At 52.0% G+C, this 19292-nt stretch overlaps 2 protein-coding genes across 9 annotated transcripts in view; both read left to right on the top strand.

Annotated features, from left to right (window-relative positions):
- The window catches only part of DUS2 (dihydrouridine synthase 2), a 70554-nt gene extending 58479 nt beyond the window's left edge, over positions 1–12075 (top strand). For all 5 annotated transcript variants that reach the window (XM_075995740.1, XM_075995741.1, XM_012742339.3 and 2 more), the window contains 9 exons: positions 1508–1573; positions 1755–1825; positions 3796–3882; positions 5190–5358; positions 7485–7606; positions 8845–8994; positions 10144–10231; positions 11207–11280; positions 11508–12075. In XM_075995740.1, the coding sequence (XP_075851855.1) occupies positions 1508–1573; positions 1755–1825; positions 3796–3882; positions 5190–5358; positions 7485–7606; positions 8845–8994; positions 10144–10231; positions 11207–11280; positions 11508–11745 (1065 nt within the window). In that variant the 3' untranslated portion in view covers positions 11746–12075. The remainder of the gene's footprint in view (positions 1–1507; positions 1574–1754; positions 1826–3795; positions 3883–5189; positions 5359–7484; positions 7607–8844; positions 8995–10143; positions 10232–11206; positions 11281–11507) is intronic.
- Positions 12076–17375: 5300 nt separating this feature from the next.
- NFATC3 (nuclear factor of activated T cells 3) overlaps positions 17376–19292 on the top strand; it is a 117678-nt gene continuing 115761 nt past the window's right edge. For 2 of the 4 annotated variants that reach the window (XM_012742321.3, XM_012742329.3), the window contains exon 1: positions 17380–17782. In XM_012742321.3, the coding sequence (XP_012597775.2) occupies positions 17680–17782 (103 nt within the window). In that variant the 5' untranslated portion in view covers positions 17380–17679. Of the gene's footprint in view, positions 17783–19292 lie in introns of all 4 variants that reach the window. The other 2 variants (XM_075995736.1, XM_012742320.3) reach the window with 2 other exon arrangements.

Genomic DNA, 19292 nt, shown 5'->3' on the forward strand with positions numbered 1-19292 from the left:
CAGTCTACCTCCTGGGGCAGCACCTGGGGACTGTTTCTTCTTGCCACAACCTAGCAATTGTGCCTGAGCCAGCAAGTCCTGTCTTGCTCATGAACTGTCCACCTGTCAGCCCAGCCTCGTGGTCTGATGTCCTCTGCAGTGGCCTGCCTCAGCCTGTGCCTGAGAGAAAGCCTTCCGCTCCTTATTCTTGCAACCTAGCTCTGTGCTGCCCTCGCCTGTCTGGAATCAAGAATGGCAGCAGTACTTGGTGTGCCCCTGCTCTTCTTGGAAGAGAGCTCTGGGAGTCACCTTCCCTCCGTCTTTCCTGGCCTGAAATGTTTGATGAGGGAAGAAGATAGCAATGCCACAGACATGCAGTGTCATCTATACCTCTCTTGATCTCTTCATCTCTGATTCTTGTGTGATCTGGTCTTGCTACTTCCCTGACACTTTCCTGTGTGACCACTTGATCTTTCTTTGAAATCTTTTGCAATTACTATGTAATAAGCACTTTTTCATATGTTGAATATGTTGTCTTTTCCTTTGCCAGTTTCACTCCTGTATATTTGACTACCCTAAAGAGAGGAGTACATGAAGACAGGGCCCCAGGCTCTTAAAAGCCTTCCTGCTCCCTCAGTCTACAGGTCCTGGGATAGCACCCAGGGAACATTGCCTTCACCCAGGAAAGAAGCTATCAGCCATGTGTTCTTTTTTTTTTTTGAGACAGAGTCTCGCTTTGTTGCCCAGGCTAGAGTGAGTGCCGAGGCGTCAGCCTAGCTCACAGCAACCTCTAACTCCTGGGCTCAAGCAATCCTGCATCAGCCTCCCGAGTAGCTGAGACTACAGGCATGTGCCATCATGCCCGGCTAATTTTTTCTATGTATATTAGTTGGTCAATTAATTTCTTTCTATTTATAGTAGAGACAGGGTCTCACTCTTGCTCAGGCTCGTTTCGAACTCCTAACTTTCAGCAATCCACCTGCCTCAGCCTCCCAGAGTGCTAGGATTACAGGTGTGAGCCACCATGCCCGGCCAGCCATGTGTTCTTAACCAGGGCTAGACCTCAAAATCAAATTGTGTGTTGGGCAGAGTGTTTTGGAAACACACATTCCTAAACCCTGTATCTAGAGACCCATTCAGGAAATAATGGAGTAGATAGAATCCAAGAGTCTATATTTCTTCAGCTCTCCAGGTAATTCTAATGTTTGCCTTGGCAAAGGCTCACTGTGTTCCACACAGATAAGCATGTAGATTTATTCACTCATATGTATATTTAACAAATAAACGTACACTACTATGTGCCAGGCAGGGTATCACTGGTGCTGGGGCTCTAGCATAGAACAAAGGTAGACCCCTTGCCTGTGGAGCTTATATGTAGATGAGCACAGCAGACACATACATGCACTCGTGTGTATGCAAACTGTTCATGCCACTGGAATGCACAGGTCTGTAGCTGAATTAATTAATACAAGCAATGTGGTGGTATGTTTCAGAAGAGGTAGGTGCTCTTGTGTTCTTCTCTCTGCAGATCCTCAGCACTCTTGTTAAAGGGACACGCAGACCTGTGACCTGCAAGATTCGCATCCTGCCATCGGTAAGGATGGTGTGTTACATTTGAAGGTCCATTCACCCTGGTGATGTTGGATTTGGGGATATGTGAATGATTCTTGAAGTGCTGAATTAGGTTTGGAGGAGAGGGTGGACTTGAGCCTACTGTAGGAGGTGGCAGCTATTCTGGGGCTTCAGTAATCACACTGAACGGTCTTCTTCCCCAGCTAGAAGATACCCTGAATCTTGTGAAGCGGATAGAGAGGACTGGCATTGCTGCCATTGCAGTTCATGGGAGGTGAGTGGTCACCTTTCTAGTGACTGACTGGTAGGGAGATCCCCAGCTATCATAATGATCTTTCCCCAGACCTCAGGTGACAATAACTTCTCTTCTACAGATTCAGCAAGTCTCTGCCTTGCTGTGCCTTGCTCTTTAGATATCCCATGAGTCCTGAATGGGCTTGCATTTTTCTTTGTTTCATTCATTGAGCACCTAGTGGTGGTAGGCACTGAGCTTTAGAGACACAGAGAGACCAAGAGGAAGGAGAAATGCCCCCACTCTCAGGATGTGTAAATGGTAGAGTTTGAGTGATTTGTTCAAAATTGTACCATGTAGCTGGTAAGTGGTAGAATTAGAATTCTGACCCTGAAATTCATTTTCTTCCTCTTGCATTGAGCAATGGCTTCTCCCTTGAATGACCCTAGGCAGATTGCTATTCTTTTAAAGGCACTGCCTCTTTTGTCTGTCCTTGTTGGACTGCCACCTGTCAAAATGATTAATTTCAACAGTCCTTATATCTGTAGCTACTGTGCTATCTGCTGAGAACTGAGGTGTTTCTGAAGACTACCCCCGGTTTCCCAATCAAACTTGCTCCCTGTGGCCAGAATGTCCTTTTGTACAGAATCCTAGGTTAGTAGACTTTGGCCAGAGTGACCTCTCTTCTCTGAGTGTTGTTCCTTTGGGCTCAGGGGTCTGGTAGGAACAGCCCAGATTGTGGTTGTGTCTATCATAGCATTTTCCAAGATGGGAACCCAGAACTCCAGCTTGTAAAACAGAGAAAAGCAGAGCTGCTTGGATTGAAGCCAGGAAGGGGAGGTGAGAGGCCACACACATACACATATGCTCCTTCCCGAGGCAACATACTTTGGACTCAGACTTTCTGGTTTCAAATTCCTGCTCTGCTGCTTGTTGGCTGTGTATCCTCGGGCAAATCACTTAACCTCTCTGAGCCCCACACTCCTCATTTGGAAGTTAAGATAATTTCTGCTTTATAGGGTGGTTGTGAGGCTTTTATGAGATTATAAATATTAATCCCTGGCACAGTGCCTTGCATAGAGTATTCTCTTAATAAACAAAGCTATTACTTTTACTGGTTTGGGAACACTAAGCAGATTTGGGTGAGTTTGAGGAAGGACTTTCTGGCCATCAAAGCTGTTGGGGGTGGGCTGAAACTGGCTGCTGGGGATGTAGGGAGGTAAAGGTGGAGGCTGGGTTGACAGGGCCTTCTAGAGAGGCGCTGTGGTCCTTGACCTTTTTGTTGAGGAGCAGAGTGGGGAGACATACTCTGATAGCAAAGGCTATCTGGTCAGCCACATCTCCTGCTTTGCCTCTGAGCACAACTCAGGTCAGGCTTTGCCTCAGCATCCCTAAGAATCACTCATTCATAAATACTTCTTGCAGTTGACCTTGGGAGGAGGGGCTCTAGTTTGTGGTCCTGCCTCCCCTGTGGCTTGTCGTGACAGCCATGGTCTGTGGCCTGTCATGGCTGCCCTGGGCACTGGGCCTACCCTGTGTCAGGTGCCTCTCACCAGAATCAGTTGCGCAACTTGGCCTCGGCATAGGCAGCTGCATGGGAGTGGCCAGTCTGAGCAGCAGCAGCTGTTCCTAGTCCCTTGGAGAGGGCAGGACTGGGACAGTAGGGGCAGCATTCTTATGGCACTGTCCCTCATGTCTGGCAGAGGTGAGAGGAAGTCAGGGAAAAGCAGCGTGACCTTGGAAGGCAGGCTGCCCACATTGCCTGCCACAGCCATGCCTCCCCTGCAGGCCTCCAGGAGCCGGGCTGGCCTCAGGAGGGACCTGTGCTGCTTCCGCTGCTTAGGACAGAGTCCTTCTCCAGAGCCCAGGGAGGGCCTGCCCCTGCAGCCTGTCCTTGATGACCACATGGCCACCTGACCTTCCTGAGGTTCAGTAAGGAGGACAGCAGGGTGTGGCTGAGGTAACCCTGGCTTTTGGCACTCAGTCCTCAGGCCCATCTCTGTTTCTCCAAGGAAGCGGGAGGAGCGGCCTCAGCACCCTGTCAGCTGTGATGTCATCAGAGCCATTGCTGATGTCCTCTCCATTCCTGTCATAGCCAAGTAAGCTTCCCTTCTTCATCTTTTACTTTATGTCCTACCTCATTCAGAAGAGACTTGAGCTGGCATACAAAAAATGGAATGAGATAGCACTCAAAAATGACCGTAAGGAAAAAGAGAAAAAGAGTGGGATGGAAAATGGATGTGGGAACGAGGCTGAAAAATGTCTACATGTATGTCAGGCCGATTGGCCTCTGGTGCAGTGGTCAGGGCCCAGGGCATTGTGCTGGATGGGGTGGGAGTAGGAGTGTTCAGGGCCTGAGAGAGAGCAAGTAGGTGGCTGCTGAAGCAGGCCCAGAGGAAGGTGATGTTACCCCCAGAGTTAGCTATGTGAGCTATGGGAGCCAGAGCTCATAGTGCCGTGGCTCGGGGAGCATAAGGCAACTCTCAGAAGCAGAAGGCAGAATTCTGTGCAGGCCCAGGAACCTAGGCTGGTTGGTGTCAGGTCCTGAAGGTGCAGCTCAAAGACTGCATCCAGTCGCCCTGGGATGTGAGACTATATAGGCCAGCTGGGAGTCCAGCTCAGCCCTGCACCTTAGGACAGCACAGAGCCTGAGGGAGCCTGGGACATTGGGAAGAGGGCAGCTCTGACGAAAGTCATGCCTGAATGGTGGGAGGGAGGAGCTGAGCACGAGGGTGCTGGCTAGGCCCTGCCTTCCCTGGAGCAAAGAGTTTTGGAAGTGGCTTGGAGAGAGCAGGGCTACTTAAGACTGGACCCTGTTGTTTCTGCTGCCATCTGAAGGCCCTCCCCTTCTACATGGGTATCTCTGGACTAAGGCTGCCACCTGACCCCTGATGAAACGCACGAGGACAGAGCAGTTTCTGTGGGGGAGTCCTTGGAGCAGCAGGGCTGAGGGAGGGGAAATCGTGACCTAACTGGGCCTACTTCCTCTCATGATCACCAGGGTGTCTCTTCCGTTCTTCAGGGTTTTGAGTCTGTCCTTAGTGGGCATGTTGATGGCCTGCTCAGCTTCAGAGTTTTTCTATGGCCCCAATACCCCAGTTATAGACCCATGTCTTCAGATGTGGGCTGGCTTAAGCCACTGTTTCGGATGAGGGGGAGGAAGTAAATTTTCTGGAATACTTATTAGGTGCCAGGCATTGTTTGGGCTACTTTATATATATCATCTTAGTGCTCCTAACTTCATAATGAGGGATATGCACTATAATCTCTACTAAAGCTCTTATACCTGAAGGGACTTGGCCAAAGCCACACTATTAATGAGTAGCAGATCTGGGAGTTGCCTTTTTCTGAAAATGCTTTTAGGTTCCATGACAGGAACATCCCTAATTCTCCTGTTGCTTTTCAGTGGAGGATCTCACGACCATATCCAACAGTATTTGGACATAGAGGACTTCCGACAAGCCACAGCAGCCTCTTCAGTGATGGTGGCCCGAGCAGCCATGTGGAACCCATCTATCTTCCTCAAGGAGGGTCTTCGGCCTCTGGAGGAGGTCATGCAGAAGTACATCAGATATGTATGTCTCTGTGCTTCTTCAAAACAAACATTTCTCACTGTCTGCCACATTCCTGGAGAGAGCACTTTGTGTGAGCCCCCAGCTTCCCGCAGCTCCTGTTTTTCTCTCTTTTTGTTTTTAGCTCTTGTAGTTCAGTATTGGGTCTCTCCAGCTGCAGTGGGAAGAGAGGATGCTGGGATGTGTGCCCCTACTATCTTCTCCTTCTAAAGCTTCTTAAGGAGTGGAGGTCATAGCAAGGACCTCTGGATGCAGGATGCTGCAGGGGCCCCAAACACATAATATCTTTTTCCTTCTCTTTCATACCCAACACTTACTCAACACGCATGCCTATAGGTTGGCATAGGAGCAGCCACAGCCAGGAGGAGCCCTTGTAGCTGTTGTTGTTAGGGACAGATTATCTCCATAGAGACTGCTCACCTGATTTGACTCATCAGTCAGAATCACTTCTAAAACTTTTCTGTTCCTGATTCCCAGAATGCTTTAGCCTATGAGTTAGGGAATAGCTTAATTTTAACCTTCTCCTCAGGAAATAGCTTTTTGTAAGCCAGTTTCTTGTCACTGAGAGCTTGATGGTAGTGGCAAGGGCATTTCCCTATAAAAGGAAACTATGAGTTCACTTGCCCTGTCTCTTTGGCACAGCCCTGTACCTCTGTGGGACTCTGTGATCAGCTGCACATGTCTATGGGCAGAGACAGTGAGTGGTTCTCAAATTCTTCAGTGAGTTGGACCTTGCACAGAGCAGACTTCTACCCTTTTCTTCAGACTTAGGGTTCATACTGTCCTGGGACTGCCTGTGCCCTCTCCAAGCCAAGGCCATGCCTGGGCATTTGTGGCTGCCACAGTATATGGGTGGTCTCATGGCTGTGCAAGTTGGGATGGTAGGAGGCCCTGAGACCTGTGTCCAGAGCTGGGCAGCCTGTGCACTAGAGCCTCTCTTGCTCAGTGCTACAGCCCTCATACAGCCTGTGTGCTCTAGTTCTGAGTGTCCTGTTGGGCAGGTTGGTGACCACTAGCTTTCCAGGGGTTTGGGTCAGCTTGAGGCAAGGGGGGCTTGCCTCAGCCCAGGTCAGCTGTCCATCTTTTCTGGCCAGCTGACAAGTCTTTGGCAGAGAAGACATGTTCAGTAGTGCTGTGCTTGCTTACTGGGTGAAAGGTGATGCTGTCATTCTTGCTCAGCCTGTCCCTTGGCAGTTCCTCAAGAGGGTGTATCGTTGCAGAGAAAGGGAGCGGCTTTCAAGTGTAGATAGAACTGCTTCTGGTTCAGCCTTCTGTCCCAAACAAGCTGAATCAAGGCCCTGCTGCTGGTGGAGGAATCACCTACTTATTCGCCACTTTGTCTTGAGTGTGCCATGGTACCTTCCCAGGCACTGAAGACATTGGCCCAGGTGGAGCTACTAGAACAGTGTCGGGGACAAGGGGTGTAAGGGGGTTCTGGTAGGGCTGGGGCAGGCAGCCTCCACCCACTGCTGCTGTCCTGCCCTACCCTACCCTACCCTAGGCAGGCGGGTTCTCACCGGGTATTGCTGGGCAGTCCTTTGCCTTCTTTCATTTCCTAGTCTATGGAGTGGTGGTAACAGTTGCACCTCACACTTGTATAGATAAATGAAGTGGCAAGTAACACATGCGAATATGCTTGGTAAATGGTGCTGTGCTTTACCTATGTAGGGGGAAGTTGGAGAGAGGCTATTCAAGATGTGGGAAGGGAAGGTGCCCATCTCAGTTATAAGGAATAGAAGCATCTCACCTCTGTCCTAGGGCTGGACCTGCCATGCCAGAATGTGGTGTTTCTCCCCTCCCTGCCCTGGAAGGTGCTTGGCAGTAGGTCCTCTGTGATAGTCTGTGATGGCTGAAGTAGGAGGAGGCTTCTGCACTTCTGGACCTTAGTCAGGCTTTCTAGGAGAGTCTGCTCCTGACTCTGGGCCTCAGCTGTGACTTCAGGCTTTGTACTGCTAGCTCAAGGAGTAGATGGCTAGGGTGGAGGTGGCTCTTCTTATGGGGTCACATGGCCTTGGCTGCACACATACCTCTGATGCCCCTTTGGAGCCCTTTTCCCTGCCATTGGAGCATAGCTCAGGCCTTAGAGCTTGCCTGGGCAGCAGGTGTGTTCATGGCATTTCTTCTCTCAGGCAGTGCAGTATGACAACCACTACACCAACACCAAGTACTGCTTGTGCCAGATGCTACGAGAACAGTTGGAATCGCCCCAGGGAAGGTTGCTCCATGCTGCCCAGTCTTCCCAGGAAATTTGGTAAGAGGGGACATGGACTGTCCATCTGTCCATGCAGATATTGCCCGGCTTGATCTTGGACCCTAAGTTGACTCTTCTAGGGGGCCAGGGACACGGCTTCTTGACATGGTCATGTAAGAGTGGAGTGGTAGTATAGCTTTGTCTCACAAAGGGGATACTTTCAAAGCTTTGGAATGTTCCATCCCTGGGCTGATTAGCTGTAGAATTTTGGGACCTAGGGCACTAGTAGGACAGAGGAATATAAGGATGGGCTTGGGATTTCCTAGGGGGGAGGAAGGGGCTTTTCTATTAATAGACTTGTCGCATGCCGGGCCACTGAGACCTAATGGTCAGGAGAGTTGGGGCTGTAAAATGGAGCCCCTGGCTTGAGCCTGTGCCCACACCCCATCACCCCGTGGTTTGGGAGGCCAGCCCTTGGTCCTCTAGATCTGGTGCAGCTCCATCTCAGGCAGTTGACACTAGAGGCCCTTCATCACCTGGCCTAGTCCCTGTTCCCACTGCTCCCTGTCTACACTTCCACTTCCATACTTCCACCCTGTGTTCATACTGGGTCCTCTGCCTGGCAGGCTCTCTTCCCCTCGAATTGACCATCTATATCCTCCCTGTTCCAAAGAAGCCTTTCCGAACTGCTTTTGTCTCAGGGAGCCATCTTGGGAGTCTTCCAGCCCTCACGGTGCTTCCTAGAAGGGAAAATCCTTGCCCACATGATCCTCCAACCCCTCACTTGTGATGCTGGTTCTGTCCCTAACCCACATAGCTTAATCAGCTTGACCCAGGAGTCTTGTAAGCTCAAGGAAAAAAGTTTAACTCTGTAGCTCTGGGGGGTACCCATGATAACTGGTGTGGCCAGGCAGGAAGTAGGGAGCCACTTAGTGGTCAGGCCTCTTTCTCTTCCTCCCATGGCCCACCTGAGGATGAAACCGTGTGCACCCCATATGCTTGGTCAGTGGAGGTCAACTTAGTCACAGCTGGCTGGGGACACCACCTGTGCACTCCTTCTTGAGAGAAAGGCTGCAGGTAGTGGAGGTGACCTTTAGAACCTTTTCCACCCAGCCCAGCTTCCCTACAGTGTCCACGCTCAGGTTCAAATTCACCCTCCATCTTCCAGTCCAGGAGGTACCCACTGATGGCCAGGACCCGATAACATTTTGGTGTATGTGGTGGGTCCCTGGACTCCTTCAGTGCCTGGATGCTGGCTCTACCAACGTGCTTGTCCTGCTGTGCTTTTCTCTCCCTAGTGAGGCCTTTGGTCTTGGTGCCTTCTATGAGGAGACCACACAGCAGCTGGATGCCCGGCGGGCTAGGCTCTTAGCCAGGACTCCAGAAGAGGCAGAGGAACCAGCTGAAGATGCCTCTGGTGTCATTAAGATGGCTGTCAGGTTTGACCGGTGGGTCTCCAGCTTGGCCTCAGCTGGGGGCAGGGCCAGTGTCCTTGGGGTCTGACTGGGCCTGCAAGCTGACTACTATATGTGATTAATGTTAAGTTTAGGGCCCACAGGTCTCTTTGGTTTGGATATTTATTCTCAATTTTTAGCATCCCAAAAAAGGAACTTGCAGGGGAGATAGTTCCTGAAAGCCCAGACAGCACAGTTTGGGCTGTATGGTATGCACGTTGTCCCAAGGGTAACTGAATTCTACTTTTTTCCTGCCCACCCCAACTCAGGGTGGGTGGTCTTATCTCCTGTCCCTGGAAGTCTGCTTTTTCCTGGGCCCTGCATGGAGCTCCTCAGCAGCAGCAGGACCCTAGTCCCCCTCTGGCTATGTAGCTCCTGCCCACACCCACTGCCCCTCACCATCCCTGAGGTGCCTGCTCTAGGCAGAAGTAGCCTCTGGCTGATTGTTGCCTCAGATTGTGACTCAGCTTTGAATAGTTCCCTCATCCTGTCCCCTGGGCAAGGATGTCCTCTGATGTCCCATCTGGGATCTGAGCCTTTCTCCAGTCCCTAGGCCCAGACTAGGAGCCAGTCTTGTCTGGCAAGGGCTTCGGGGTAGGGGTGGAAGTGGGAGGATAGCTGCTGGGAAGTCATATGCCAGGGAGAGCTCCCACCCTGTCACTGTGAAACCAGAGTCCATTGTATCCACGGCAGCAGCAGATGATCCTGGCACTAGGCACATGTAATCATCAGGGTGGGCATTGAACTAGATCCCTGAGACCATAGTCTGGCCCCTTTCATTCCCTACCTCCACCCACCCCTTACTGATCTTGTCTTCAGAGGCAAACTGGGCCTTCCTTCCTGGCTGTTGAAGGCTGTTTTCCAGGCTGGATTTCAGAGTGCTAGGAGTTCAGTCCTCCTCCCCTGCCAGTTTCTCAAGCACGCCAAAGCCCACCTTCCCTTTAGGTAGAACCCGGGTCTCAAGCCGGTGGTAGGACAGGAATGGGAGCCTAGGGAAGTAGGTACAAGAGCCTTAAGGTAGCAGCCTGGTGTCATAATTCCTTCAGTTCCTGCAGCTCCTACCAGAAACTGAGGAGGATCCTTGTTGAGAGGAGGGAGTGATGATAATGGGTGGGCCCTGACTGTTTCCCCTCCTTTCCCCAGGAGAGCATACCCACCCCAGATCACCCCCAAGATGTGCCTGCTGGAGTGGTGCCGGAGGGAGAAGTTGGCACAGCCTGTGTATGAAACGGTAAGTTCTTGGCTGTGGCCTGCCGTGCAGCCAGCCACAGTGCTCCCATGGCAGCCAGCCACAGTGCTCCCATAGCTGGTGCCATCACTCCAGCACACCCACAGCTTATTCCCAACTTCAGACTGCTGAGCTGGAGCCTGGCCTCAACTGTATAGGCACACAGAGATTGCTGGTGGCCAGGTTAGTTGCTGATAGCTCTCCCCTCTAACAGTGGCCTGTTGTCCAATTCTGGCAGACATGTCTTTGGATCAGGCCTCAGTCAACAGAATTGGGCCCCAAATGTGGGGCCCCTGGGGTAGAAACTTTGAGATAGTCTTGCTTCACTTCCTTTGGTCTCTGTGGCCATGCCTTGCTTAGGCTGTTCTACCTCTTCTAGACTGAACTTCTGGCCTCCAGGTTTGTATCTTCTGGTCCTTGTGTCTGTCCCTCTCTGCCAAAGTGATTTTTTTCCAAAACAAATCTAACCTCTATCTCCCTTACTAAAGTCATCAGCTCCCCAGTGGCTATGGGATCAAGCCCCGGCACCTCAGCGTAGAGCACAAGACCCCCACATGTCTTGCTGCTTCAGGTCTCATTCACTTGTCCTTCTGTCAGATGGACCTTCTCTGTTCCTGTCCTTGTCCTCTCTCACCTCTTTGCCATCTGGTGAACTCCTCCTTTTGGGGGCCTGGCGTATCCAGATGTCAATAGGGAGGCTGTCATAGTCACATGCATCTAAGGGCTCGATGGCCCTTTGCTTAGGTCCATGACAGAGCTCTGGATACATTGGATATCTGCCTGTCTTCTCTAGAAGACACACCAGGCACTTTTGCTTGGGAGGAGCATGGGATACAGGTAGTCTTCATTTGACTTAGGTTGGAAATACCAACCTATTATTTATCTGCCTTTGGTTTGACCCCAGCAGGGAGGCCTCCAGGGCTCATTCCTTTGGCTCCTGTGCAGCCATCCCTGTTTCCTTTGCTCTCTCTGCACCAGGTTCAACGCCCTCTAGATCGCCTGTTCTGCTCTGTCGTCACTGTTGCTGAGCAAAAGTACCAGTCCACCTTGTGGTGAGTTTCTTCATCAGAGGGCATGAGGCATGGCGTGGGGAATGTGAATCTAGCATTGGCCTAGGAGGGTTCGGCAGATGGTGTGCGGGGGCAGTGGTGTCCCTGGACAATGACCCCTTACTCAATTTTGTCAGAATTTCTGCCAAGAGTGTATAGAGTCAGGCCTCCTAGCCGCTATTCCTGCAACGTGCCCACCTGCCTTATTGCCCTGTGCCTCATCTGCCCAGGGACAAGTCCAAGAAACTGGCGGAACAGGCTGCGGCCATCGTCTGTCTGCGGAGCCAGGGCCTCCCTGAGGGTCGGCTGGGTGAGGAGAGCCCCTCCTTGCACAAGCGCAAGAGGGAGGCCCCTGACCAAGACCCTGGGAGCCCCAGAGCTCAGGAGCCAGCACTGTGTGGGGAACTGTGCAAGAAGCCCTTTGTGGACTTGGCAAATGGTGAAGAGACCCCCCTGGAAGGCCGGTGACTACTGTTCCTGCCCTGGTCTCCTGCTCCATGGGCCTGGCCCTAAGGTGGCTGTAGGTACCAGAGCATGAACCGGATGCCACTGGAAAATTTGCTGTCCCTGCCTGGCAGCAGCTAGAGATCCTGCCCTGGACCACCAGCCTGGAGCATGGACCAGGGGGTTCCTGGGAAGGGGGGGATCCCATCTCCTGTGGGTCTGAACGGCAGGGCCATATTCCCTTTGAAAACAGGAGCTTTTCAGGTGATACTTTCCCCACCTGACATTGGTACAGTGCAATAAAGACACTCCCCACCCTCATCCACGGCTGGTTGCTTCAGCCTTGGGCATCTTTACACATGGACTTGTGTCCTGGTATAATTGTTCTACTCTCATCCTCTGTGCAGAGCTGGAGCTTCCTAAAGCATATTCCTTGCCCATTCTATGGGTCTGGTGGAGGTGGGGAATGGGGTATCACCTTTCAGGTTCACTGGACTTGGGCTGAGCCAGGAAGGCACATTCTTTTGGTGGTAAACTAGAGGTACTGGACATCAGTTGACTTTCCCGATAAGAGGTGATACGGAATCTGGGGAAAGGAATCTGGTGCCCCAGTAAGGGACCAACTGAACAGGCCAACACTCCCTCCCAGAGTCGCCTTCAAGCCTGACAGCTGGAGCTCAGGTACCTGCCCTGGATGACGTACCTGCCCTCGTTGGGGCTTGTGGGGAGACTAGAGGCTGCTGATGACAGCAATTTGGGGCCCTTACAATTTGCCAGATCACACCACACAGCCCTCCCAGCCCTCACCCCCGCCTTCCGCATCCCATTTGGGGCGGAAGGAAGTGGCAGATTCTCTTTAATTTCCTCCTGGCAGTGAGAAGCAAACAAACGGCTACCACATCTCCTGGGGCCTCCCCCGCTTACTGGGAGGGGCCTTCTGACCAAAGGTCCCTGCCCTGCCTCCGCTTCCTCAGAGGTAAACATGCTGCTTCTCCTCCCTTTTCCAGGCTGTTTGTGGGGCAGGGGGGGACTCCCCTGTGGGCCAAGGCCGTGTTTCCCACATCTCCCCTGGGTCAGACTCTCTGCTGTATGGCCACCTGGCACAGAGTCAGACACTTGTGCCAGCCAGCAGCCCCTGGTCCTGCTGGCCTCTGAGTCAAGGGTTTGGCTGGTGAGGCCTCTGTCTCAATCCCGGCACTGCCCCTCCCCGCCACCCACACTTGCTCTTCTGTGTGCAGATAAGCATACCGCACTACCAGCTGCCTCCCAGGGCCCATTGCTGTTTGACCTTGGGCAATTGCTAGTCATCTCTGGCCCAAGGGCCCTCCTCTGAGAGTAGGATCAGTTGTCCTCTGCCTGTGTGAGGCTGGCCGAGGATAACAAGCTGGCCCTGTGATAGGGCGCTACATGGCTAATCGGGTCACTCCATGCCAGCCTGCCATAACTAACTCTGCAGACCAGAGTCCCCAGAGAAGGAGTCCCACCCAGAAGAAAGACTGAAGCTTGGTCCAGTCTCAGCCCCCTAGCTTTAGGCACAATTGATTTCTGATTTTTTTTTACTAAAAACTGTCTCTATCAAAATGCCCTCTTTGCCTTTCCTTATTCTCCAACTGGAACTGTCAGACAGAGAGGCCCCAGTGGATCCCCCAGGCACTGAGTCCTAAGATCCACCTCCCTGGTGGACCTGGGGTGTGATCTTAGGCCACTTCTCCCACCAGTGTGGTTTCCCTGGGGAAGCATTTCCTATGGCAGGGTCAGGTTGATTTCTGGGCTCCGGGGAAGCAGAGGCAGGGATAGAGTTCTTCTGTAATATTTATTGAGACTGGAGTGTAGGGGCTCTGAGGGCCCTGGGAAGAGAGCCCTTCACAGGGTAGGCGGTGGGGCGGGGCTTGTGTGTATTCCATGACTGAGGATATCTGGCAAAGATTCTGGTTGAATATATTGGTCCTCAAATGATTTCACTTTAGCACATCTCCATGGTGCCTCTGTGGTCTTGAAGTAACCTGCCATGGCCTGGGGCCCACTGGGAGGGCCGAGTCAGGCCTGAGAGCTCTGCCCACTGTTCTCACCATGTCTATGTCAAACTAGACCTTTTAGACTCCCAAACCCCTCCCTGGGCTAGTAGCCGCAACACTTATCCATCTATTCCAGCCAGCTTGATTGAGGATTTCCCCTTAGCTCATCACATTTGGGGACAAATGGTTCTGATATGAGCATGAGAGGAAAGGATGAGTATGGCTGGAGAGGGTGGCAGGTCTTCCAAAGCCACAGCAAGAAGACTGCACTGTGTGCAAAGAATCTCTTGTGGCCACAGTCCCACACATTTAGGTCCTTCCAGGTGTTACTTCTGCTCAGAACTCTTCCCTGGCTCTCTGAGACTGCCCTCTGGACCAAGTCCCAACTTCTCAGCCTGGCATTTGAGGACAAAGTGCTGACCCTGTCTTCTCAGCTCAGCACCCTGTGCTGACTTCAGCAACTAAGTTTCTGAGATTGTAATTGGCTGGTCTTATTCTCTCCACCCAGATTTGGAGCTGCTCAAGGGCAATTCTCATGTCCTGTGGCTGCTTTGCACAGGGGTAGGGAGGGAGCAGGCACAGAAGATGAATCAAACAAGAGTTTTCATTCTTGGGGAGATGTGGCATGGAGAGGAAGAATTTTTCTAAATTTCGACTTTCCTCCAAGGCTCCTATGTCCCCTGATGTGGAACAAGAGGCTGGGCTGGGCTGGGCTAAGCTATACCATCCCATGCCTCAGAGGCATGAGCAGAGCTTTTGACAATTGGAGCTTAGGGCCAGGCCTGTGGCAGCTGATGAAAAGGGTGGCTTCCTCTAATTCTCAGTCCTGGCTGGCATTCACACAGGAAGGGGAGAGCGTGTACAGAGACCCACACAGTCCTTGTCTACCCTGGGGTTCTATCTACTGCACTGGTCCTGTGGGCCTCCTGGTTCCACAGGGCTCTCAAAGGGCTCAAGGCAGGTCCAGATAACCTCCCGCAGAAGCTTTGGAACTGGCCTGAGGAAGAGCTTATAGGGGAAGGTGCTGGCACTAGCTGGGGAAAAGAGGTAGAAAGAGTATGTATGTTGGTGTGGTAGGTGGACAGGCTCCTTCGGCTTCTTCATAGCCTGCAGAGCTCCCGGCCATTGCTGCCTTTCTTACAAAGATGGTGACTTTTTCCTGCAGTTGGTGCCCACACCTGCCCCAGCCCTCATCATTCCATGCTAGATTCTCAGTTTATCCCAGACCAGAAACCCACCTCACAACAACATGACCTCTTCTAAGTGTTCTCCAGGTGCTCAGTGGCTGGGAACACAGATGTATCACTGAACATTTGATCAGTGGGTGAGTTTTTCAAGCCATCTATAGCTTCTCTGTGGTCCTTTCCCAGCAGGGGGCTGACACCCAGGGACTCCCTCCTGCCTCCCCTCTAGCCTGATGGACTGAGTCCCTGACTCAGGGGAAGTCATATCTGGAGGGAAGAGGGACTGGCCATTTTCTCAATCCAGATGACAACCTGGTGGGGAGGGAAACACACTCTGAAGTTGCTTTAATTTTTATTGAGAGGGGGAGGTGAGCTGGCCAAGCATCTGGGAACTTATACTATATCAGGATTGTGTTACATGTGGTATTTACTAGTGGACAGGCCAGAGGTGATGTGGCATTTGGGCTTTAAATTCCACACTTGGGCCCTAAAGGTTGTAGATCCTCTGAAGGCAGGACAGTTTATTGGAAAGGATGTTCTACCCACCTAATGCCATTTGCTCCTTCTCCTTGACCATTTGTCTTCTCCTCCTTCTAACTTCACCCACCTTCCCCTACCCTAGTCGAATCCAGTGATCCATCCAGAATTCTGACCATGTAAATCCCCTGCTCTAAACCCTTCCAGGACTCCCTACCGCCCTCAGGATAAAGTCCAGACACCTTGCAGTGGCCTGCAGCACTCTGCCCACTCATCAAACTTCACCTTTGGCTTCTGCTCACTGCAGGTACTTTCTGATTTCCAACTTTTTGGAAATCTGTTCTCTGCCTGGAACAAACCTTCCTTACCTCTTACCCATTTCTCTAATTCCTACTCACCTCTGTTGAGGCCTTGCAGCCAGAGGGGTTATGAACTTTCTCTGAACTCCTGACACAACCCTAATCTCAGTAGGGTTATAATAATAGGTACAGTAATTATAGACTTGCTGATCTCCTCTCCCCCAGTCCTGAAGGGAGACTAATTTATCTCTGAATTCCTAGGTCCAGCACAGGTACAGCTACAGAGCAGTGAGCAGGAATGACCAAACACTGAGCAAGATGAACATCTCACATGCTGTGGACATTCCCTGTTCTGACCTGAGGCCTAATTGGCCTTCTTTAGGGCTCCCTGGTAGAACAGGTTATCAGTCCAGGTGAGACCTCTGCAAGGAGCTCTTCCTAGCCCTCTTCTCCCAGGGGCTTTTGTGGGCAATGTGGAATGTGCTGTGGGCCCTATGAGACGGCCCTTCTTGGGCGCATCTGCACCCAAGCCGCTGACAGTGCCCTGGGTTCCTCTGGCAACACATATCTAGGGATCCTATGCCCTGTGGGCCCTGTGCCCTGGGCATAGAGCTAGGGGAGGCAGTCACCACAACCTCTCCCAGTTCCCAGTCTACCCTGTGCCTCAGCGGAGCCCTAAGTAAACAAGCCTAAGTAAACAAGCCAGAGTCCCAGGTCACAGTCTCCAACCCCAGACCCCAAGATGAGGCCTCTTGGGCCATCTCAAGGGAATGAAGCCTCGCTGGGGAGGGAGCAAGAGCGAAAACGGTTCTTACAGGCAGTGTCACTTCCTTCCCACTGCCAGCCACCCAATTTGGGTGGCTGGATCCCTCCTGCTTTCATAGATGTGCATCAGGATGCAGAAGTCACAGAGCTGAGTGGCACAAGCTCACAACGGGCTTTCCCGCTCTATCTGCTCAACTTCCAGCAAGAAATAAGCCCTGCCCATCGTGCTTCGCGGAGTCCTCGAATCCGCAAACTATTCTCAAGGGAGCAGCTGCCGGGCCCGGCTACCGGGAACAAAGACATAGGCACTGAGGCGCGGGCCCCGCCCCGCAGGGGTGGCTCTGCAGTGACAGCGAGCTCAGATTCGCAACTCGTCGCGCAACCTGTCTCCCTCGGCTCCGCCCCAACCTAGCTGGAAGCTCGCTCCGGTACCCGCCCTCTCAATACACCGCCATTAAGGTTGAAGGGGGGGGGGATGAGGATGTGCGTGGCGTCCAGATAATCCTGCGGTACCCTGATGCCTCCTCTAAAGCCAGCCCTCATGAGCAACATAGTACCGCCGCCCATCGCCAACCCCGTAGCCTCGGTTCTGCTGCGCCCCTTCCTCGACGATAACCCCGCCCAGTAATGAAAGAGATCTCCGATTGGCCAATGGTGGGTTCCCCTTCCAGTTAGGGCTATCGGCCTTACATCCGTCTAGCTTAGGAGGAGTAGCAGAGGAAATGGGGGCCAAACTACAACTCCCGAGAGGTAGCAGGACTGTCTAGTTTTCCGTATTCAGGTGACTTCCTTCTCCGGGAGAGGGAGTCACGCGATAGGCCGGCGAGGGGGCGGGTCCCTCTAAGCTGGTCCGCGGCCCTAGCGGCCTATCCGCAGCCGGGCCGGATGGGCGCGCGGTAGGGGGCGGGGCCAGGCGCGCAGCACGGCGCGAGAGCGCACCCGCGGCGGCAGTGGTGGCGACTACTGGGGGGCGGGGAACGTTGGCTGAGGCGACAGTGGCGGCTTAGGCACCCGCAACTGGCGGCGTCGGTTATTGGTGCGGCTAGGCGGGCGGCCACATCTCTGCTTCGGAACAGAAAGCTTGGTGTTGCGGGCCTCACCCGGAAAGTTTGCCGTGGAGCCGCGACCTCCTGGCCGGCGCGGCCCGGCATGAAGCGGCGCTGAGGAACTGGTGCCGCCGCCGTCCGAGGAGGAGCCGCAGCACCCTGAGCCACGCCGATGACTACTGCAAACTGTGGCGCCCACGACGAGCTCGACTTCAAACTCGTCTTCGGCGAGGAAGGGGCGCCGGCGCCGCCGCCCCCGGGCTCGCGGCCTGCAGGTGGGTGCCGGGCGGGACTGAGGAGCGTCCCCTCTCCTCGCTCGCGCGAGTTCGCCCTCTCCCTCGCTTCGTTGCCCCAGGATTGATAACCCCGTGTGTGTGTGTGTGTGTGTGTGTGTGTGTGTGTGTGTGTGTGTGTGTGTGTGTGTGTGTGTGTGTGTGTGTTCGTGAGCGCGCGCTCGTGCTGTGAGTGAAGTACGGATTTAAATCAGTGAGGAGGCGTGTGGGTCGTGCGATGTGGAAGTGGTTGTGGGGTTGGAAGCGAACTAGCAGGGAACGCGACTCTGGGACGCCTGTGGCTGATGGACCCCCGGGGTTTTGAGGCTGAGGGTCGGGGCCGGTGCCCTATTGGCGTCTGGTTGTCGCTGTTTTGCCAGTGTGGTGCAGAGAAAATGTCCCTGTGAAGTGTAAGTGCCCTTGGTTTTCCATCTATTCTAGGTGGTTTTTAAAAATCCTTATTTGAAAGGTGCTTATTCTTCGATTTGTAGGATCCTTCTAAAATTCATGCACATGTTTCTTTAAGTTTTCCTTGCTGGGAGAGTAATGCTTTTGAGTTAACTTCTGCTTAAGTTTACGGCCCACAGTTAATTCGAAGTGTAACTGTAACGGTACTCTTCTGAAAACTGGGTTTCCTTGATTGAGTAAAGTGTTTCAGAAGTTTTTTCAAAGTGAGGTGCCTTTTTCATAATTCGTTAGAGAGTTCTGGATGGCAGATTTTATTTTAAGAAAAAGCTCTCTTCAGAAGATATTTTAAAGGAGATCTTGAATTGCGAAGGCTGGGCACCGTAATGCTTGCAGGTCAGACCAATCAGGAAATAGAAACAGGATGACTGGGGACTTAGAGCTCTTTTGTGACCTCGTTTGGTATACTGTAGTTCATTAAGTTCAGTTTCCCTATTACATATGCAGGCGAACTTCAAAAAGGAAATGGATAAGAGTAATCCCTATTTATTCTTTCCAGGTATTAGGTGAATTACTTAATGTTGTTCATGGTCATGTTCAGTAGACTGTTCTGTAGAGTTGAAACATGTCTGAACGTGAGGCGTAAGGGTTCTTTGGGCGGTACTTGTTTTATCAGTCCTTTTTAGTCTTTATATGTTAGATGTGTTTTTCAGCATAATAAATAATTTACAGTAGTTATGTGTTGGCTGCGTTTATTTTCAGTTCCGCTGACATAATTTGAGCACCTATTATGTTGAAGTTATTGTTAGGCACTTTGTAGTATTATGATATGCCAAAAAAAACTGAGTCTCTTCAAGGAGTTTGGAAAATAGTTGGAGGAAGCACGTAGCCCAAATAACTATGTTGCTAGACATCCTGTGAATGGTGATGCATTTTATAATAGAAGAAGAAATGGGAAAAGTGGCATTTGTAGAGAGGGTGGCATTGAATTGTACTTAGGTATTGGGACTTAACAACAACTTGTTTGAATGAATATTTTTATTGTAAAAAAGATAAACAGTTGATGTCAGCAAACTTTTATTGGGCACAAACTTGATTAGAGTGCATT

Source organism: Microcebus murinus, chromosome 20, assembly GCF_040939455.1.
Source record: "Microcebus murinus isolate Inina chromosome 20, M.murinus_Inina_mat1.0, whole genome shotgun sequence".
NCBI classification, from domain to species: Eukaryota; Metazoa; Chordata; class Mammalia; order Primates; family Cheirogaleidae; genus Microcebus; species Microcebus murinus.